General features: G+C 36.8%; 1 protein-coding gene across 3 annotated transcripts in view; it reads right to left on the bottom strand.

Annotated features, from left to right (window-relative positions):
* The window catches only part of MSH3 (mutS homolog 3), a 222,668-nt gene that overhangs the window by 108,992 nt on the left and 92,367 nt on the right, over positions 1-21,309 (bottom strand). For all 3 annotated transcript variants that reach the window (XM_073014652.1, XM_073014651.1, XM_073014653.1), the window contains exons 13-14: positions 6,601-6,733; positions 209-396 (exon numbers count right to left, since the gene is read on the bottom strand). In XM_073014652.1, coding sequence (XP_072870753.1) covers positions 209-396; positions 6,601-6,733 — 321 coding nt within the window. The remainder of the gene's footprint in view (positions 1-208; positions 397-6,600; positions 6,734-21,309) is intronic.

The following is a 21,309-nucleotide window of genomic DNA, read 5'->3' on the forward strand; positions in this document are numbered from 1 at the left end:
ACTATATCTGTCCTAGATGGTAAACTGCCTAAATTTTAGATAGCAAGTATTCCAACTGTAATGTAACACTTTTAGGGTCCAATCACATTTCTAATTATATATGTACTCATTCAACTTCTAGTAAAGATTAAGAATCCACAAATCAAATGGCAAATGCACTGGAGTATACTGACTGCTGAAAAAGAAGAATTCAGGGTCTGGTACTTACTTGGCAGCTTGTTCATTGAGTATCTTTAAGTAATGCTCCACTGGACTGAGGAGTTCAGGAATTTCTAAAATAACGGTGCGGAGCAAGTCTGACTGAACGTGGGAATTAACAGCAGGTATTATTGCTTGAAATTCTGACTTTAGGTGATATAAAGTTTTGACAATCAAGAAGAACTCTTGGGTAGAACACTGAAAATAGAAATTTTTTTACAAAATAGCATAAGATACATGAAAATGAAGTTTAATTAGTGATCTTTTAAAGTTAGAATCAGAATTGAGGAAAGTTTAAATTTTCTATTAGCTAGTTAGTTGAAATAAAATATCACTGATATTTTCTAAATGAGGTTAAATACTATGTAATATTTTAAAGGCATAAAGAAAATAATTTTAGCCAAGGAAAACAAAGCCAATACTTGTTCAGTACTTTTTCATTTTAAAATAGCATAAACCAAATAGCAAAAATAGGTTAAACAAGCTAAAAAATGTGAAGGATAATATCTGTAAGACATAACAAACACAAGACAAAATTCTCCCAAACATAATAGGCTCTTACAAATTGACATGAAAAAGATGAATAATCCAAAAAACAATGGCCTAACAAACTGAATATGCAGCTCATAGAAACAGTCAGTATGTACACAATTATCTTCATATACAACTAAAGACAAGCAAATTAGAAATACAGGATAGCATTTTTCACTTATCAGAATGTCAAATATTTAAAAGCTCCACAATAACCATGTTAACAGGATTTTAAAAAAAGAAAAAGACACTTTTATATACTATTAGCAGAGGACTAACCTTTTTGAAAAACAACTTGGCATGTCTTCATAACAAAAAAGTGCATATAACCCTTTGAATAAACATCACTTTAAATAATTTATCTAAAATAAACTAACAAATAGTGAAAAACATGTGTCTGAATATTCATAGTAGCATTGCTTATAATTTAAAAAGATAAATAAGAAATAAATATCCATCAATTGGGATCTTATTAGGAAAACCTCATGCAATGTAATACTATGAAACAGCTAAAAAAATTTAAGATGTTTGTATCAGTATAGAACTCCATAATTTCAACATACATTGAATATATATAGTATGTTTATATCATATACCACATAGCCCATATATGTATATATTTTTATGTATTTACATGGTAATACTTTCTTTGTGATTCTTTAAATGATATACATTTTTCTATATAAATAGAAAAATCTAAATATCAATAAAAATTTTAGGAGGTAGCACATGTGACTTACTCTGGTTACCCTCTGGGTAGTAGGTATGGAGGGGTGGCAGAGGGAGACTTTTTCCCCTTTATTGTATACCCTTGCATACTACTGTAGTTTTTTTTAACATGAACATGAATAATTTTTACATCATAGCTTCTGGTAAACAGAGTGGGTAAACACATGTGCATCTAATTTCCATCTTCAAACAACAGTTAAGAGATTGTTTAAAAAGGCATAAAACCAGCCAGGCACAGTGGCTCACGCCTGTAATCCCAGCACTTTGGGAGGCTGAAGTGGGTGGATTACAAGGTCAGGAGCTCGAGACCAGATTGACCAACATGGTGAAACCCCATCTCTACTAAAAATACAAAAATTAGCCGGGTGTGGTGGTGCTCGCCTGTGATCCCAGTGACTCAGGTGGCTGAGGCAGAAGAATCGCTTGAACCCAGGAAGCGGAGGTTGCAGTGAGCCGAGATCGCACCACTGCACTCCTGCCTGGGCAACAGAGCAAGACTCCGTCTCAAAAAAAAAAAAAGGAAAAAACCACACTAGAAAAGAGGACAACAGCAACAATATGTTAGAAGCTATAAAGTAAACGGATAAATAGCGATTGACTTAAAAGACTCAAGGTACTTGAATTTTAAACTGTCCTTAAGGAAAACTGAGACACAATTTACATCAAGAATCCAAAAAGACTTGTGTACCAATTTGGATTCTGCCCTGCGAGGGAACTTCTAAAAATATTAATAATATCTTCCATGAAATAGAAGATACTACAACCATGAAACAAGATGCTACTTTTAAAAAGAAAAAACGTTTGGAGAACAAGAAAACAAAAATTCTTGGAAATTAAAGTATAATAGTAGAAATGAAAAATTCAACAGAAGTGGTAGTAAAGATAGTAAAGTCATCTAAAACCTAGAATTTTATACCCATTCAAACTACCAATCAAATGTGAAGGTAGTAACAAAGACAATTAAAAAAAAAAAAAAAAAACCACTTTCAGACATGAATGTTTCAAAAGATTTACTTCTAACATTCTTTCTTAGGAAGATTCTAGAGGATATACTCCACCAAAATGAAGAAATAAACCAAGAGGAAGACATGGAATATAGAAAATAAAAGATTCAACTCAAGGGAAGTAAAGGGAATTTAAGATAGTACTATACAACAGATATGAGGACAACCAGTCCATACTGGATCAAGTCAGAAGGCTCTAGAAGACAGCTCAGGAAAATAAAACTGACAGAATGTTGACTGAAAAGAACTGTCTTGAGAAAACAATTTAAGGCTTAAGGTAATAAGGCACATAATAAGTAGTATATATGAAATAGATTAAGGCTAAGAACACATTAAAAAACGTAATTAACCACAAAGGGTGAAGTAAATTATGCAAAAAAAGTAAGAAGTTAGGTCCAACTGAGCAAATGTTGAATTCTAAGTGTATCATGAGGCAACTTTTCTCCAGAAGGACCCCCTCCCCACCCCATACAGGAAGCTGGACTGTTTACATAAATGTGAAACCTAGAAGCTTTTTGGCCACTAGTCAATTAATGATACCTTTTAACAAAAGTAAAGAACTAAACATAAACATTTTCAATATAATTTTGAATATTAACCTCTTGTAATTATTGTAATCCCAAAAAAAGGATTAATTTTCCAAGCTGAGACACAATGTAAAGTTAAGTCAGCAACAGAAGCAAGGTGAAAACCAGCAGTGTTTTACAATCACCTTGAAAGCCAGAGGCAGCAGGTTGTTCTCAAGTTTCTTAAGCAAAAGAACTCCAAAGAAGCTGCAAGAAAGCTGAGGATGGGTAAGTGGCTGCTCCTGGAGTCACTCTCCAGGAATTCAGCCCTACTTCTGGCAGCAGCTGTCTCACTGGGAGAGCTTGAGCACAGACCCACAAGTACGGAGGCAGGGCCTCACTAGACACAGGATGGAAAGGACCCCAGCTTAAGCGTAACACTGAAAACAGGGCTTTGGGCTTATTCCTGCCTGGCTAAAAAACGATTCTCACCTAGAAAATTCTGAAAACACTCTCCTCAACATTTGCTAAGTGCGATTATCCTTTAAATGTATTCACCAACCTCGGCAGTTACTTAACACTTTCTTACAAAACAGTTCTTGAGCAAACTTAGTATGGGTTCCTGTGACTAGCACTATTTACAAGATTTGAATTTAATGTTTTGTCATCAAAAGAAATGTTTATTTTAGGCTAGGAGCAGTGGCTCACGCCTGTAATCCCAGCACACTGGGAGGCTGAGGTGGGAGGATCCTTGAATCCAGGAGTTGGAGACCAGCCTGGGTAACACGACAAGATCTTGTCTCTACAAAAAATACAAAAAAAAATTAGCTGGGCATGGTGGCACATGCCTGCTGTCCCAGCTACTCAGAAGGCTGGAGGCTGAAGCTGTAGTGAGCTGTGGTCATGCCACTGCATTCTAGTCTGGGTTACACAGTGAGATTTTGTTTCAAAAAAAAAAAAAAAGAAGAAGAAGAAGAAAAAATGTTTATTTTATGCCAGAATCAGCTCACTTGAGATCCTCTATCATTATTGACATAAAAACACCTATTGGTACGTATTCCAGGACACTTTCCACAAAACCGTACAGCTTGTGTTGACCACTTCCCACAATATCCAGTGTTCCTTCTCGTTTTATGAATTTCACATAATTGGCACAATCTGTATCCAGGACATCACTCACTATGTGGTGTACATAGAAGCTTATGTAGAGTAATCTAATAATAAAGAATAGACATATGTTTGATGGTGTGTTCGTAGAGCCAGCCAACTAATCTATAAAACATTAGTTTAAAGCATTCAGCTTTCCTGAAGTTGGTTTGTTACCAGATCATTTCTACTCTTCACCCTTCAAACTAATCTTTAGGCACATTCTTGTGCAAACAAACACTAAAACAGCAACAAGGAATGGCTTCCAAGTGAGTTATAAGTTCCTTTAGTAAAATATATTTTTAAATTCCAAAATAAGTCATTCTTGCACTGCATAGTGGCCACTTTTTAAATGAATTAGATTCTGACTTTACTAGAGTTTTGAAACTTTTATAAATACACAAACCCTGTGCAATACAAACATCAAAGTAAAGTTTACAAAAAGGCAGGAAGGTGGAAAAGAAATCACAGCCCCATGAACTGATGCTGCCATCTTGATGCCACGGACACTTTGACTTAGTGCATTTGAGTAGTCATTGAAAGATTTTCAGCTTTGCTTCTGTTTTCTCTTAAGAAAAACAAAAATCTCTGACATCTGTCAGTGAATCCTTTCAAGTAGTTAAGGCAAGGTGCCCGGAGAGCCGTTGTTTAAAGAAGGTTAATATGCACCAAGTTTCAGACTCTGAGCCAAGGATACAAAACAACAAATGGTTTGGCAACCACTATGCAACTTCAAAAAGATCTACCATAAAACTTGCAACTATCAGCACAGCTTCTGCTATTGCCAGCAAAACAACAACATGGTGTACCCAATAATGATACAATAGGCTCCCTTGACCCCATAACCAACTCCTACATTCTTTCACCCCAGGATCAGTATTTCCAATTCTGGCTTGTGCACTGTTTTCAAATTTAGCTGAAGCATGTAAAACAGTTACATAAGTCCTCTTGGGCACCTCAAGTATTCTTAGAAGCAGTACTTATTCTAGTAAAATTCTGTGGGGGTAAAAGGGGCTGAAAAATATAGAAACTCTAATGAAAACTTGGTCACAACTAAAATTTAGGCATATAGGCTGCGTGTGGTGGCTCATGCCTGTAATCCCAGCACTTTGGGAGGCCAAGGTGGATGGATCACCTGAGGTCAGGAGTTCGAGACCAGCCTGGCCAATGTGGTGAAACCCCATCTCTGCTAAAAATACAAAAGCCAGCAGGGCATAGTGGCGGGTGCCTTAATCCCAGCTACTCAGGAGGCTGAGACAGAAGAATCGCCTAAACCTGGGAGGTGGAGGTTGCAGTGAGCCGAGATCACCCCATTGCACTCCAGCCTGGGTGACGAGAATAAAACTCTGTCTCAAAAATAAAGTAAAAATTTAGGCATATAAAAACTGTTTTACAGTAAAATTATTATATTGGCAAGGAGTTACGTTTGGAGGAAAAATAAAATTTGCTTATGAAAAGTGGCAAACAGAAAAAAAAAAAAAAATGGCAGTCAAGATAACTACATCAAAAATGATAGTGTCCAAAAGACACAGCCAATGAAAACACAATCAAGAATCCTGGGTCTAAATACAGATTCTGTTACTAGCAAGTTATTAAACCTCTCAGCATCATCATATGAGCCAATGTAATTCAAGTGGTTGCAGCAATTTATATATATATATATATACACACACACACACATATACATATATACACACACATACATACATAGCATTAGATACAATTTCTTATTAGTAAGAACATAATAAAAATAGTAACTTCTCAATGTCATAAAGTTTTGACAAGGAACAAAGAGTATAAAGTGTGTGAATGACTTCTGCAAAAAGTAAAACCCCATAAAGAGTTTATCGTGTTTTTTACCATTTAAAAGTATTAATAATTTTTTAAAATTTTAGGCATATTTTGAAGATAACCTAAATTATTTCCCTAAAAGTGGAAAATGACTCATTTTTGCTATGACTCAAACTATAAAGCTTAAGTGATAAAAATCAAAATAATCCTTTACTCACCTTCAATATCCAAGCTTGTTTTCATACTAATTACCACCACAGATGTTATACTAGCAGATTTTTCCTTAGTTTAAGAAATAATAAGTTGTTCTAAGATCAAAAGAAATAAGGTATCTTTTTTCTAAAATAACTAGTCTACATAAATTTCCTATTTTGATAATAGTCTATACTTTCAGGATGAAACAGGAGAATATCCTGTATTATAAGAGAAGGGCCTCTATGTGGCTGTAGTTAATGTACATGAGAAAACTATTTTTTACAATGGTTAAATTGGAATAATTCTAATTTGTGCTATTAAAATTTCTGAGGATTCAGCTACTCTCGCATGCTGTATTTGTAAGATTTTACAAAATAAAATAATAATAGAGCTCTCAGAAGTTTTCTTTTAAGTTTTCTTTTAATAAAACTTTTCTTTAAAAGTTCTAATTTGTGAGCTGAAGAACACTGTCAGTTTTATTAGATTTCTGTCACACTTACTTTTTTGTGATAAATGCTACAGAGTCCTCTCTCTATGTCGGGCAATTTACGTAGATGATTTTCTATCTGACCAAACACACTAGATTCTGAATGGAGAACTTCAGATACAGCATCAAGCCGGGCATTTATTTCCCTGTGAGAAAAGAGTAATAGCAATGATCAGATATGTTAGGAGTTCAGAATGTAGACATTTCCCACTCTAATGTCCAGGACTGTGACACAGCCACTTATTAGGCACAAAGGAAATTCCTCCTTCATATTGAGACAGTCAGGTGGGAAGGGCACCCTGAAAAAACTCCAATGGGCATATGCACTGGGAGGAGGGTACCCTGGGGTGGAGACACAGAAGTTCATGCTTTTGGCAGCAGGGAGGAGCCTGGCCCCTCCTCCTCCTGGGTGGAACCTGGGATTACAGTCTGTGAGGCGGGAAGCATACTAGCAAGATTCTTGTTCTGACTTGGTGGAGAGTCCCTGTTTCCCTTTATATTCCTCTTTGCCCAATAAATTCCATTTTTCTCCTCCTTCGAATTGTCTGTGAGCCTAATTTTACATGGCTGTGTGATGAGGACCACCCTCCCCCAACCCCACTGTCTTTAGCTGAACTAAGGAAAAAGTCCTACAACAATAGATCTGGTCCTTCCATGCCTCTTATTATATCTGAATCAAACAGCAGGTATTGTACAAGGACATTCACTAGCTGGGTTTGACAAAGACAGGCTTACCAAGAAAACACACAGACTACATTTCCCAGTCTCCCCTGTAGTTAAGTATGGCCATGTACCTGAGTTCTGAAGCATGGGTGAGAATGATGTAAGCCACCTCTAGCCCTGGCCCATAAAAACTTCCTGAATAAGCTTTCACATTCACCTAACTCCCTTTGCCAGCTAGGCAAGCTTGTGAGCCCCATGGTGACTCCATCAGCCTGAGTCCACAAGTGGAGCAGAAAATCCACCATTCCCGTATCTGTTACCAATTGAACTTACATTAGCAAGAAATAAACTTCTAATGTATTTAAGCCACTTACATGGAAAACTTGTTTGCTGATAGCTTGCATTACCTTGGCTACTAGAATAGTTCAACAATGACCAACAAGATGACTTAGTGGTGGTGGTGATGGCTGAACTGACCAACTGTTTGAATGAAATGGAATTAAACATACTGACCCTGACCAAAGACTGGGGAGTAGCAATAGAAAGTGCAGAGGATATGGGCCACAGGAGATCAGGATTGCAGGATTTTACCAATGGCTACACCTTAAGTGATGAGTCAACTTAAAACGGAAAACTGATGGACTAAATGTATCCTCAATGAGAAGTGGTCCATGAAGTACCTATAAACATCAAAGGCCCACACTAGGAATAATGGTCATATGTAGTATTAAAAACTAAGATAAGTAAACATGTCTGGTGAGTAGTAAGCCCTCAGTAAGGATTTGAAGTGTTTGTAAATGAATGAATGAATAAATAAGCAAGTGGATGAAAGATGTTTTGGGGGAAAGAAGGCATCGGCCACTGAATAAACATGTCTGTCTCTCAAAATCCTGTTGACATCATACACACTAATATGAAGAGCAAATCTCAGATCAGGATCCTGGCTAGATTACAATCAAACTGAGGACTTTCCATTTAGTTGAGTGTTTTTGTCTTTATTATCCTTAACTACCTGTGAGATCATGCCTTTTCATAATACAGAGCTTCTATACTAACTTCAGGCCTCATGTTTGTTCATTTTTCTCTGCTCATACTCTTATATGCAGAAAGACCATTTGTTAGTACAATAGCACAATGCAGGAAAGCAAGACAGAGCTTTGTACACACACGGGTTGGCTCTTCCAATCTCAGCAGGGTGGCCTCTCTAATCTATCCACCACCCTCCGCCTCTACTGCCACTACTATAGCCTAAGTAAAAATCATATTGAAACAGCCTCCTGACTTTCCCCCCTACTTCTGTCCCTTTTTTCCAACTCATTCTCCACACGGCAGCCCTAGTGGTTTTCCTAAAGCCCAAATCTGTTCATGCCACACCTCCACTTTAAACTCATCCGTGACTTGCCGTTAATCTTAGGTTCAAATCCAGAATCTTTAATTGTCCTAAAAAACAACTGATACCTGTTTAGCTCTCAGGTCTCCCCTGAGATCACATGTCACTCTCTTCCTCCTACTCTAAGTTCCAGTCAGACTGCATATCTTTCAATGACTTAGTTACTCCAAGCTCTCTGCCATGGAGGCTTTCTCATTTGCTGCTTACTTTGCCTACAATGTTATTTTCCTCTTCCCTATCACCCATCAGCTACACTTCGTCTGGTGAACTCCTAGCCACTCTTCCCCTGAAAGGCCTTTCTAGATTCACTAGACCAGACTTAATCCCTTTACTATCATTTCCCATACTACCATCTTTTCTCTTCTCATAATGGTAATCATAATTGTATGTCTTCTTCAATGGGAATTTACTACTTCACCGTCTTTCCTACAAGATTACAAATTCAGTGAACACAGGGGTCATTTCTTATCCTTACATTTCAAGATAATAATTTGTGCTCAATAAACAGTTATTTGATTCAATTTCATTCCAAAGACTACATACAAAGTAAATCAAGATGAGCTGGAAAAAATAAATTTTCTTTGCAAAGGATTGTTGTGATAAAATAAACCAATGTTTTACTCTAACATTTACCCAAAATGTTATACAAATATAAAATTTTACTTTAATAACTCACTCCTGCATAAATGAAAGATGACACCAATTGGAATAGACTAAGTTGATGCTACAGATGGTTTGAGGACTGATAAAATAATGCCATCTGTGAACGTATAAGACAGCCTACACAAATAGCTACTGTCTCAAAAATTAAAGGTTTTCTGAGATATAGAAAGATACGAGCAAAAGAGTTTAATAAAAACCTAAGTCATATTTATGAAGTCTACCAGAAGACTTTTTTAATAGATATAAAACTATAAATTTCTTAGAGACTTGAAAGGTTAGGCCAAGTTAGTTTGGAATCTGGGAAAACATAAAGGAAAAGCTTTTTATTCTAGCCAGTGCCAACATAGGCAAAAGCAGTATGTTCACTATCAATCAGTTTGGTTTTAACCCAACCTTCTTTAAGGGCTACCTCAGAGGTTAACAATTTGGGCTCAGAAGTCAGGTGGCCTTGATTCAAACTCAGGCTCTGCCATTTACCAATTATTTAGCCTTGCCCTAGTTTCTCCGTCTATAAAATGAGAAGAGCAATGGGCCCTAACTCTTGGTGTTAGTAAAAGAATTCAATGAAATAATACATGTCAGGTACTTAATGCAGTACCTGCTACATCATGAGAACCACTCATAAATGTTTACTGTTACCACATCATTACAAGTTTTGTTTAGTAGACACCACAAAGAACAGCACAGAAGAGGGATAAATAGCACCCAAAATATGAGCTCAGAAATAACCATGTGAGGACAAACCTTAGGGCATAGATATGTAAACAGGTATTTTGTGCAAAGTGAACAAGTGGGAACTATATAAGGAAAGCTAGTCCTGGCATCTTGAGGACTAAACCTGACAAGCAGTGATGATCTGAAGTACTCGCTGTGCTGAGACTGGACAGTAGGGTGCATTGAGAAAGCACACTATAACGATTAATAATTATGGAGGTCTAAATGGGCAGGGAGAGAGTGAAAGGGTATGTGGCACTGTTCACCACGAATTTCTCATCACTGCGGTTAGCTATAATTCCATCTTTAACACCTATATGAAGATCAGAATGGAAATAAGCAAGAATGACTACACTTTTTAAAATTTAACAATTCACATACCTTAGAATTGTTGTTTAATGTGCAGTAGTAACAAGACCTTCCAAATAATTGTAACAAAACAATATGTCAGGACACAATAGAGAATTCTTATTTTAGTACAATTAATGACAGAGATTGAGTGACAGCAACAGGAAACAAAACTGGAAGAAGCATCAATTGCATGATGATAAAGATATTATTCCAAGATGCCTGATAGTATTCTACAGTTGATCTTACTATACAACTTAAATAATTGAAAGAAGGCACCTGAGTCATTTCATTCCATATACCAAACAAACAAAAAGACGAGGTCCTGGGGATGACAAAGATTCATCTTTACTACCAAAGATGCAAGGAGTAAAAGTGAGTGTCACTGGAGTCCTTCATATTTGAAGATAAACTAGGTGGTGACGTGAGTATCTACTGTGTTTGGCTGTCACCCAGAAACACAGAGTGTGACCTATAGCTATTGTCAGTGATGGTGTCAGTACCTACTGGTTGCTACTGTGAAAACGCCTCTATAATTCAAACTTAAGATAATTTTGTATAGTTAGATATGTTGAATAAGATCTAGTATTTGATAGTGCAACAGGGTGACTACAGCCAACAATTTATTGTACATTTACAAATAACTAAAAGAGTATAATGGGAATATCAGTAACACAAAGAAATGGTAAATGTTTGAGGCGATGGATACCCCATTTACCCTGATGTGATTATTATACATTGTATGCCTGCATCACAATATCTCATATAACCTTAATATATATACCTACTGTGTACCCACAAACATAAAATATTTTAAAAAAAGGTTATCTGGTGGGGGTGGGGAGCTGAAATACAGAATGCTGGGGGTGTATTTTTGTTTGGTTTCGTTTTACTGAAAAGTTTGGCCTTAAAGACGACACAGAATGAGTAAATTAAATTCAGACATTAACACACTGGTCATGTGAAATGGTTAAACAAACTACCTAAATAATCTCCTGTCAGAAACATGAACCATAAGCCCTTTCCTAGGATCTAAGCATCATTAGACCTATCTAGCTTCACCTTTCACATATACTGTTCATTTTTACATTCAATAAACAATTACTGAGTGCTTACAAAGTACTGATTGTACAAATGGTAGACATTAGGGCTATAATTGTTAACAAGAGAGCCTTGCTAGTCTACAAAGAACTTACACTCTAGTGATGAATAGTAAAACTTTAAAAAAGCATTAATGATAACAATGTAATAAGATTATAACTGGGTTAGGATCTAGATACAATGGGAACACAGGCCAGGAGCATCTAATGAACAAATGCAGTTTCAGGATCAGGGAGGATTTCCTGGGGGTAGCTATTGAGTAAAAGATTAGCTATTGTCTATAAAAGATGAGTGGAAAATGGAGGGTGAAGGTTTGAGAATGTGACCACAGGAGCTGGGATCCAAGGCTAATAGTTTGGATGCACATAAGAACAGTAGCAGGAATACTAGTTAGAAAGCTGTTTCAAAAATCCAGAGAAGCAACACTGAAGGCCTGACATTGCCACCCTATGCTACATTCTAGGTAATTTCTTCAGGTATTATCTTGCATTTCAGTCATTTCCTCTATTCTTATTTAACCCATACACTGCTTTTTTGTTGTTGTTTCCTTTCTTTCTTTTTGAAGTATAAGATCCATTCTTACTTAAGTCATTCTTTTTTTAATTTCAATAGTTTTTGTAGCAGAGATGGTTTTTGGTTACATGAATGAGTTCTTTAGTCCATTCAGTTTTAAAGAATTCTATGTGGCAAAGACTCCATGTCTAAAACACCAAAAGCAACAGCAGCAAAAGCCAAAATTGACAAATGGGATCTCATTAAACTAAAGAGCTTCTGCACAGCAAAAGAAACTACCATCAGAGTGAACAGGCAACCTACAGAATGGGAGAAAATTTTTGCAATCTACTCATCTGACAAAGGGCTAATATCCAGAACCTACAAAGAACTCAAACAAATTTACAAGAAAAAAACAAACCCCATCAAAAAGTGGGCAAAGGATATGAACAGACATTTCTCAAACGAAGACATTCATACAGCCAACAGACACATGAAAAAATGCTCATCATCACTGGCCATCAGAGAAATGCAAATCAAAACCACAATGAGATACCATCTCACACCAGTTAGAATGGCGATCATTAAAAAGTCAGGAAACAACAGGTGCTGGAGAGGATGTGGAGAAATAGGAACACTTTTACACTGCTGGTGGGATTGTAAACTAGTTCAACCATTATGGAAAACAGTATGGCGATTCCTCAAGGACCTAGAACTAGATGTACCATATGACCCAGCCATCCCATTACTGGGTATATACCCAAAGGATTATAAATTATGCTGCTATAAAGACACATGCACACGTATGTTTATCGCAGCACTATTCACAATAGCAAAGACTTGGAATCAACCCAAATGTCCATCAGTGACAGACTGGATTAAGAAAATGTGGCACATATACACCATGGAATACTATGCAGCCATAAAAAAGGATGAGTTTGTGTCCTTTGTAGGGACATGGATGCAGCTGGAAACCATCATTCTTAGCAAACTATCACAAGAACAGAAAACCAAACACCGCATGTTCTCACTCATAGGTGGGAACTGAACAATGAGATCACTTGGACTCGGGAAGGGGAACATCACACACCGGGGCCTATCATGGGGAGGGGGGAGGGGGGAGGGATTGCATTGGGAGTTATACCTGATGTAAATGACGAGTTGATGGGTGCAGCACACCAACATGGCACAAGTATACATATGTAACAAACCTGCACGTTGTGCACATGTACCCTACAACTTAAAGTATAATAATAATAAATTAATTAAAAAAAAAAAAAGAATTCTATGTGGTTCCTTTTTAAATCAATCTGAGCCCCTTTGATAGTATTTATTTTCTATGCTCGTATTTTTTATTCTATTTTGTATTTTTTTTTAACTTGGTGATTTATGTGAGTACAATCAGACTGTTTTAAATAAGTTTCACAGCTTGGAAACTGCCAGACCACACAGGGTATAAATTGAAACTGAAAATCTGTGAGGGAGGATCTGTGGTTAAGAATTCTTAGAAACATTTTCCTCAGGTAAGAATAGGTCGAGACACATTTGTCACCTCTCTACTGAGACCATAGTCCTTTGAGTGTCTCACATTACTACAGTATCCCTAACTTAAATGGACCCAAGGCCCTGTCTCCTGTCTCCCACAAGGCAACTGAACCCCAATCCTTTTGATTACCAAGATCTGCAGGAGCCCAAAGGGCAGCTGCAGCAGTCAATTCACTTCCATTTCCAGTCCTTTTCCCATCTGTTCTGAGTTTTCTCCTTATGTTTTAAATACAGATTCAGCAATGTCCTAAAGGGATGTCTGTTACGCTTGGTCCAGCATATCCAGTTATTTCACACAGGGAGATATTTTATGGTATTAAAACCACAGAAAATGAAATCTTCTTATAGCATTTTTGAAGAGAGATATTTGGAAAATCCTCATTAATAAAGGCATAAAGATGGAGAAAGATAACGCAGGAAGGGCCAAGAGAGAAAAGATATTTATCTCCTTCTCCTCATTCTTTCCGATATTCCTCTTCCTCAGCCCAAATGAAAGCTGCCATATTTGCTGCAGGTCATTTGTGCAGGTCTAGAGCTCACTGAAGGTCCTAATGTTGAAGAACAAAGCAGAGGCCAGCTAAAAGTTCCTGGATGTTAGTTAATCCCTATGCACTGACAGTCGGGACAAACATTTGGGTAAGAGGCACTTGGGTTCATTTCGTTCTTAGCAGCAGCAGTTCCTCCTTTAAACTCCCATTCAACCCAGCAGACAAAAGGGGCACCAGGTCAGTCCCAATCAAACACAGCTCTCAATTACGCACCACATGCTACTCTCCCTTCCCATTTCCGAGCAGTAATGCATCCCCGGGGGCTGAGTAAACCAGAGTCACTGCAGGTGAACACTCTGTTGGTGGCTCATGGAACACGGGAAACCACAAAGAATTCAGAGGGCTTCCCAGTGTAGTTCATTTTAAGAAGTTCCAGAGTTAAAACTGACATTTAGTTTCATTAATCTAAATTAAAAGTTAAGTGGAAGGAAATATGTAACATTCTATTACTTCATCATTTGGGCCAGGGTAACAAATTAGAAATACAACCATTAATACTCCAAACATATGGGTTTACCAAAACAAAAGTCATTTAATGTAGAGAACATTGACCACTAAAATGTACTTAGTGCATCAGAAAATCATGCAAAAATGTAGCCAAAGATCTATTTCCTAACGCAAACCATTTGCTATTCCCTTAATTTTAATTTACATGATTTAAATGCCAAGAATTATCTTAGCATGCCTAATTTCCTGAAGCAGTTTTCTAAAAATCTAATTTGACTTATAAAGGTATTACTCATTTGCTCTAATTTTGGTATTGAGTTACAGAGTGAGTAACAGGTATTTGATTTTAGTACAAAAGCTTCCACTACTCATATCTCCTTCTTCTTACTAGTAGATTATACCTTGACCAGACTAGATTAGAAATTCCCTGAGGCTGGGAACACCACCTTGTCATTGAGACTGAGTAATACAAAATTCAAAATAACTATCTTATACTTCTAAGGGAAAACAGCCAAGTACAAAGTTCTGGGTATATTATGGCTTCATCTATGTAATAAGGGAGGAAGAGATTTCTCATATATATATATAATTCATATTTGCTTTTTTAAACAAAATGTTTCTGGAAGTATACATGACAAAGTAATAACCATGATTACCTAGTGGGATCTGGGCAGACGTGGGGCAGGAATGATAAGCAAACATTTTACTGTGTAACTTTTCACATTTTTAAACTTTTAAAGTATGTGAAGGTATTACCGTTCAAAAGTTCAAATAATTTTTAAATGCTAAGAAGAATGTACAATGGAATTGAAACAACAAAAACCATCTCTGGCAATAGACTGCTAGGTATTCACTAAACATTTCTTCCTACTTGAAAAACAAGCAGACATTTGTTAGCCCCCGTGCAGTAAGGTGTGACCATCGGAATGTGTTCTTCCACATTTAGGCAGAAGAGCTATGTGCCAATGCAAGGCCTACCTTACATAAAAGCCATAAACCTATAACCTCCCTGTTCTTTCTCCTTCTACTGGCTGGATGTCAGTTGCCAAGATGATGTTGGAAGCCACATGTTTAAGACTGAAGAGCCTCTGGGGTTCCTAACTGCCTATGTGATGAGAGTCTCACCCCACCCCCAATCTGGAAAAGCCATGGATTGTTTACTCAAAGAAAAAAAAAGAAGAAATTAACTTTCACACCTTTAGAGTCATTAGACTTTCTGGGGTCTTTGTGTTAACAGCTAGCTTCCCTAACCAATGCACTGTTTTTTGTGTCAATGAACACATTAGCATGTACTTAGTCAATCAGAACGTGAGGTTGAGCTTCCTCAGTTTCCAGAACTTAGTCAAGTTTAGAGCATCAAATAAAAGGGACCATAAAAAACATTCCTCAATTGTTCATGGTTATATTATTTTGAGAGGAGGCCCATATAAAAGACTCTACCTACTCACCAGTAGTCCTTGCAAAGTCTCCCTACATTCTTGACGGTAGCTACAGGCAAAAGAAAACACAGGCAAGTACTAGATTTAGGTAAAGAAATGACCTGGGCAGATCCTAGAAACTGACAGTGCAAGCACCCAGCCTTCTCCCTGCCATCCCTGGAAGCCTTGGTCATCTGATGGCCGTCTTCTGTCTTTCTAATGCAAGATGTGCTGGAAAACAGATGCTCTCAAGTTTAGCACGGGCTTTCTAGACAGATGTGCATGGGTCTCATTTTCACCTGATTATGATGCTAGTGAAAGTCCAATAGCAGTACAATGTAAAAAATTCATGTGTGTGTATTTTCTGTATAATTTTTTAAAAATTAAATATTGCAAATACATGTAAAACACCAGCCTGCTTATATCTCTATCCCTTTTCTCACTTCCCAGAAGTTATTATTGTCCTGACTGCCCATGTGATGAGAAAACACCACTTCTGTTTGAACCCCTAAACGGTGTGTGTGACAAAATTTAAATAAGTGGTATCATTTATGTGTTCTTTTATAACATTATTTTTGAGATTTATCCATGTTGATACATGTAGACTTAACTCATTCATTTTAACTGCTGTATAATATTCCGATATATAACCAGACAATTTATTTTCCCCTTCCCTACTAATAATTACACTGCTTCCAATTTTTTGGTATGCTAAAGACCATGGCTATCTTCTTGACCAAAAAATTGTTATGAGGAACCACACTAATCCTTTTACATATACTGTCTCATTTGGTCCTCACAACACCACAATGAGGTAGGTAGTTAATTCCCATTTTACAGGTGAAGAAACTGAGGTATATACAAATTCATAACTTCTCCAAAGTGACAAAAGGGAATCAGAACTCAAGCTGAAGTATCATTAACTCCAAAGCTATGCTTTCAAAAGGGTCCCTACATGCTTGGCTGGATGACCTCGGAAAAAACTGAGACTTAGTTTTTCTTATCTCTAAAATAGAATCACTATCTCTGAAGATAGTTGAAAAAAATACATATAAAAAATAAAGCACAGTTAGAGATTAGTTCACTAGCCTGACATTTTCTTTCTACTCCCTTGATCCCTCAGAGCTTTAAGTCCTCTGCTTGTCCTATACAAAGACATGTTCCCGGAGAACACATCTTACCCCTTAGCCCTCAGCTCTTCTCCCATTCTACCTTGGCTACTTTTCTCTCTTCGAATCTTAGATTCAGACCTCTGCTCCTTTCTTCCTAGGCATTTTCCTTTATTTTTAAATATATATAAACGTTTCTTTTTCATCTCTAAAATTAATCTAACACGTCCCATACATACCTTCACCTGGACAGATACTGTTCAGGATATTTGTCAAAGATAAGAGAATAACTTTTCAGAGAACTGTACTACAAACACAAAATTGCACAAGATTGGCAATTTTACAAAATTCAATGGTTTTTTTACAACCTCACATCAGATGTTGAATAAATGTGCAAAACATTTAAATAATAATCAAAACACTTGTTTCTAGTAAAGAGATGGGTACAATCAGTCTACTTGTGCCAAAAGGAAGAAAATTTGGAAATAGTGGGCCTATTTGTTTTGGGTTGAATTGTGTACCCCAAAAAGATATGCTGAAGTCCTTACCCCATTATCTCAAAATGTTATCTTATTTGGAAATAGGGTCATTGTAGATGGAATTATTAAGATGAGGTCATTCTGCAGTAGGGTAGACCCCTAATCCAATATGACCATGTCCTTATTAAAAAACACTGTGTGAAGAGACATACATACAGCAAACACACCATTTAACCATGAAGGCAGAGATCAAGGAGCTACATCTACAAGCCAAGGAACACCAAAGAGTGCCAGCACACCACCAGCAGCTAGGAGAGAGGACTGGAACAGATTCTCCCTGATTGGCCTCAGAAGGAACCAACCCTACTGATGCCTTTGATCTTGGACTTTTAGTCTCCGGCTAACTAGTTTTCCCAGCAACATTTATCATATAGAGAATCCTTTCCCCATTGCTTGTTTGTATCAGGTTTGTCGAAAATCAGATGGCTGTAGATGTGTGGTGTTAATTTTGAGGTCTCATGAAACTTTTCATAAAGCATTAATGATTTCACCACTCTTCCACCCAAGCTTCACCATAAATATGATGTTTGTTCTTGCTTTAATTTTTAGCAGAATTCATGTTTTTCTGATAGAAGCTCTTTTCAAACTGATATCTTATCCCTGTTAATGCCTCAAACTACATCCTATTCAGATACGCTCTAACAAGTTAGTATGAGTTTATTTTGGTGCCAAATTTTTTTGAAATCTATGCAAAGTTTTTTCATAATATGCATTTTCCATGAACTTTCTGAAGACCTCTTGTACAGATAATGTAAGACCCCTCATACATATTAAGCAAACACAGGTAACAATCATGATAAACCCTATATGCTATCAATGAGTGATACAAGGAACATAATTTAGATTAGGAGGTCAAATAAAACCTCTTCAAAGATAGTAATATAACGTTTTAAGCTGAGACCTCAAGTATAAGTAGTTAACCCTGTAAAGATTAAAGTGAAACAGAAGAATATTCTACAAAGAGAGACCACGAAGTAAAAAGACTAACAAGAGCAAAGACTTGAGAAAAAGCTTTGGGATGCTCAGGAACCAAACCATAGACAACAAAAGCAAAAACAGACAAATGGGATTGCATCAAACTAAAAATCTCCTGCATAGCAAAGGAAACAGTGAACAGAGTAAACAGACAAACCAGAGACTAGGAGAAAATATTTGCAAATCATACACTGGATAAGGGGCTAATATCCCAAATATACAGGGAACTCAAACTACTCAATAACAAGAAAACAAATAACCCTACTTAAAAATGGGCAAAAGATCTGAATAGACATTTTTCAAAAGATATACAGATAATAGACAAATGAAACAATGATAAATGTTTCATATTGGCATATTCATGCCAATAGGTAAATGAAACAATGCTCAACATCTCCAATCAGAGAAATGCAAATTAAAACCACGATGAGATGTCACCTCACTCCTTTCAGATTAGTTATTATTTAAAAAGATGAAAGATATCAAGTATGGGTAAAGATGTGGAGAAAAGGGAACCCTTGTCCACTGCTGGTGGTATTATAAATCAGTACAGTCACTTTGTAGAACAGTATGGAAGTTCCTCAAAAAACTAAAAATAGAATTACCATATGATCCAGCAATTCCATTTCTGGGTATATATCCAAAGGAATTGAAATCAGTATGTTGAAGAGATATCTGTACTCCCTATGTTCACTGCCACATTATTCACAATTCTCAAGATATGGAAACAACCAAAGTGTCCACCAATAGATAAACAGATTTTGTAAATGTGATATGCGCGCGCACGCGCGCACACACACACTTTGGAATACTATTCAGTCTTTTAAAAAAGCAGGAAATTCTGTCATTTTTGACAATATGGATGAACCTAGAGGACATAACGCAAAATGAAATAAGCCAGGCACAGACAGAGAAATACCGTATGATCTCACTTATATGTAAAATCTAATAAAGTCAAACTCATAGAAGTACAGATCAGATTGGTGGTTATCAGAGGCTGGGGAGAGGGTAGACGGGGAAAAGGGAGATGCTGGTCAACTGGTGCAAAGTTTTGTTTAGACAAGAAGAACAAGTTCTGGTGATCCACTGCACAGTACGGTAACTACAGTTAATGCATTGTATATGTGTCAAAATAGCTAAAAGAGGATTTTAAATGTTCTCACCAAAAGAAATGATAAATGTTTGAGGTGACAGATATATTAATTAGCCTGATTTGATCATTCTATAGTGTATATATGTAATGAAATATCACATTGTACCCCATAAATGTTGTGATGGTTAATACTGAGTGTCAACTTGACTGGGTTGAAGGATGCAAAGTATTGTTCCTGGGTGTATCTGTGAGGGTGTTGCCAAAGGAGATTAACGTTTAGTGGACTAGGAGAGGCAGACCCACACTCAATCTGGGTGGGCACCATCTAATCAGCTGCCAGTGTAGCTAGGATAAAAGCAGGCAGAGAAACGTGGAAGGACTAGACTGGCTGAGTCTTGCAGCCTCCATCTTTCTCCCATGCTGGATTCTTCCTGCCCTTGAACATCAGACTCTCAATTCTTCAGTTTTTGGACTCTTGGACCTACCAGTGGTTTGCCAGGACTCTGCCCTTTGGCGACAAACTGAAGGCTGCACTGTTGGCTTCCCTACTTTTGAGGTTTTGGGATTCGGACTGGCTTCCTTGCCCCTCAGCTTGCAGACAGCCTATGATGGGACTTCACCTTGTGATCATGTAAGTCAATACTCCTTATATACATCTATCCTAATAGTCCTCTCCCTCTAGAGAGCCCTGACTAATGCAAATATATACAATTATTTGTCAATTAACGATAAAACTTCATAAATTTTTTAAATTAAAAAATGTAAAGTACAGGCAGAAGAGGTACTCATGAAAGAAACTAAATTTATTTTTATTTTTAAAATATATAGTATGCTACTGAAAGTGGAATACCTCTAAGATAAACAAATCTGCCTTGGAAACTAATTGTTTTGCTTAACTCAACATTTTAGAGACTCATCCCATATATCCCACCAATGAGTCTGGTACACAGACTCGTCTCACGGTTTTCTTTTTTTCTCCTCTACCAATATTTATAAGCAGAATTTGCATTTTCAGGCTTTTTGATAAAACCAATGACATACATACAGGTGGGTGTGGGTGTGTGGGTGTGTGTGTGTATAAATAAAAGATTGACAAGACTATATCAACTGAAAGAAGTCCAAAGACAGAACCTCAAAAAAATGAATTCAATATAATCTATTTACTTTTAAAAGGCCTTAAGAATAATGGCATGCCAATGTGACATTCATTTATCTAAAAAAAAAAACAAAAACAAAAACAAAAAAAAAACTACATTGAACAATCTTCTTGCCTAAAATTAGCAGAACTGATAAAAAATACAGGTGAGAACACATAAGAAAAAATAACCTATTTATAAAAGTGAATGTGGTATCAGTACAGTAAAATCTAGCCTCAATAATCAAGTGAACTCTCTGAATCAGTCAATAAGTATAAAGTAAAAACCATTTTTACTTTCTAAAAGTCACTAGTAAAATTTTGCACCAAAGAGACCATTTCATAGAATAAAAGGTGATAGCAGTGGAAAGTCTGAAACTTGAATGCCTGGTCCTAGACTTATGAACTATGTGTTTGCCCTTAAGAGCCAGAACAAGACAAAAACACAAAAAGGAGTTTAAGGGATTTAGGAGAATTCATGGATGACTGACAAACAATGGGATGTTGCAAAACCTGGGGAGATCTGCATTATTTTGCTAAAT

This window comes from Chlorocebus sabaeus, chromosome 4 (assembly GCF_047675955.1).
Source record: "Chlorocebus sabaeus isolate Y175 chromosome 4, mChlSab1.0.hap1, whole genome shotgun sequence".
Lineage (NCBI taxonomy): Eukaryota > Metazoa > Chordata > Mammalia > Primates > Cercopithecidae > Chlorocebus > Chlorocebus sabaeus.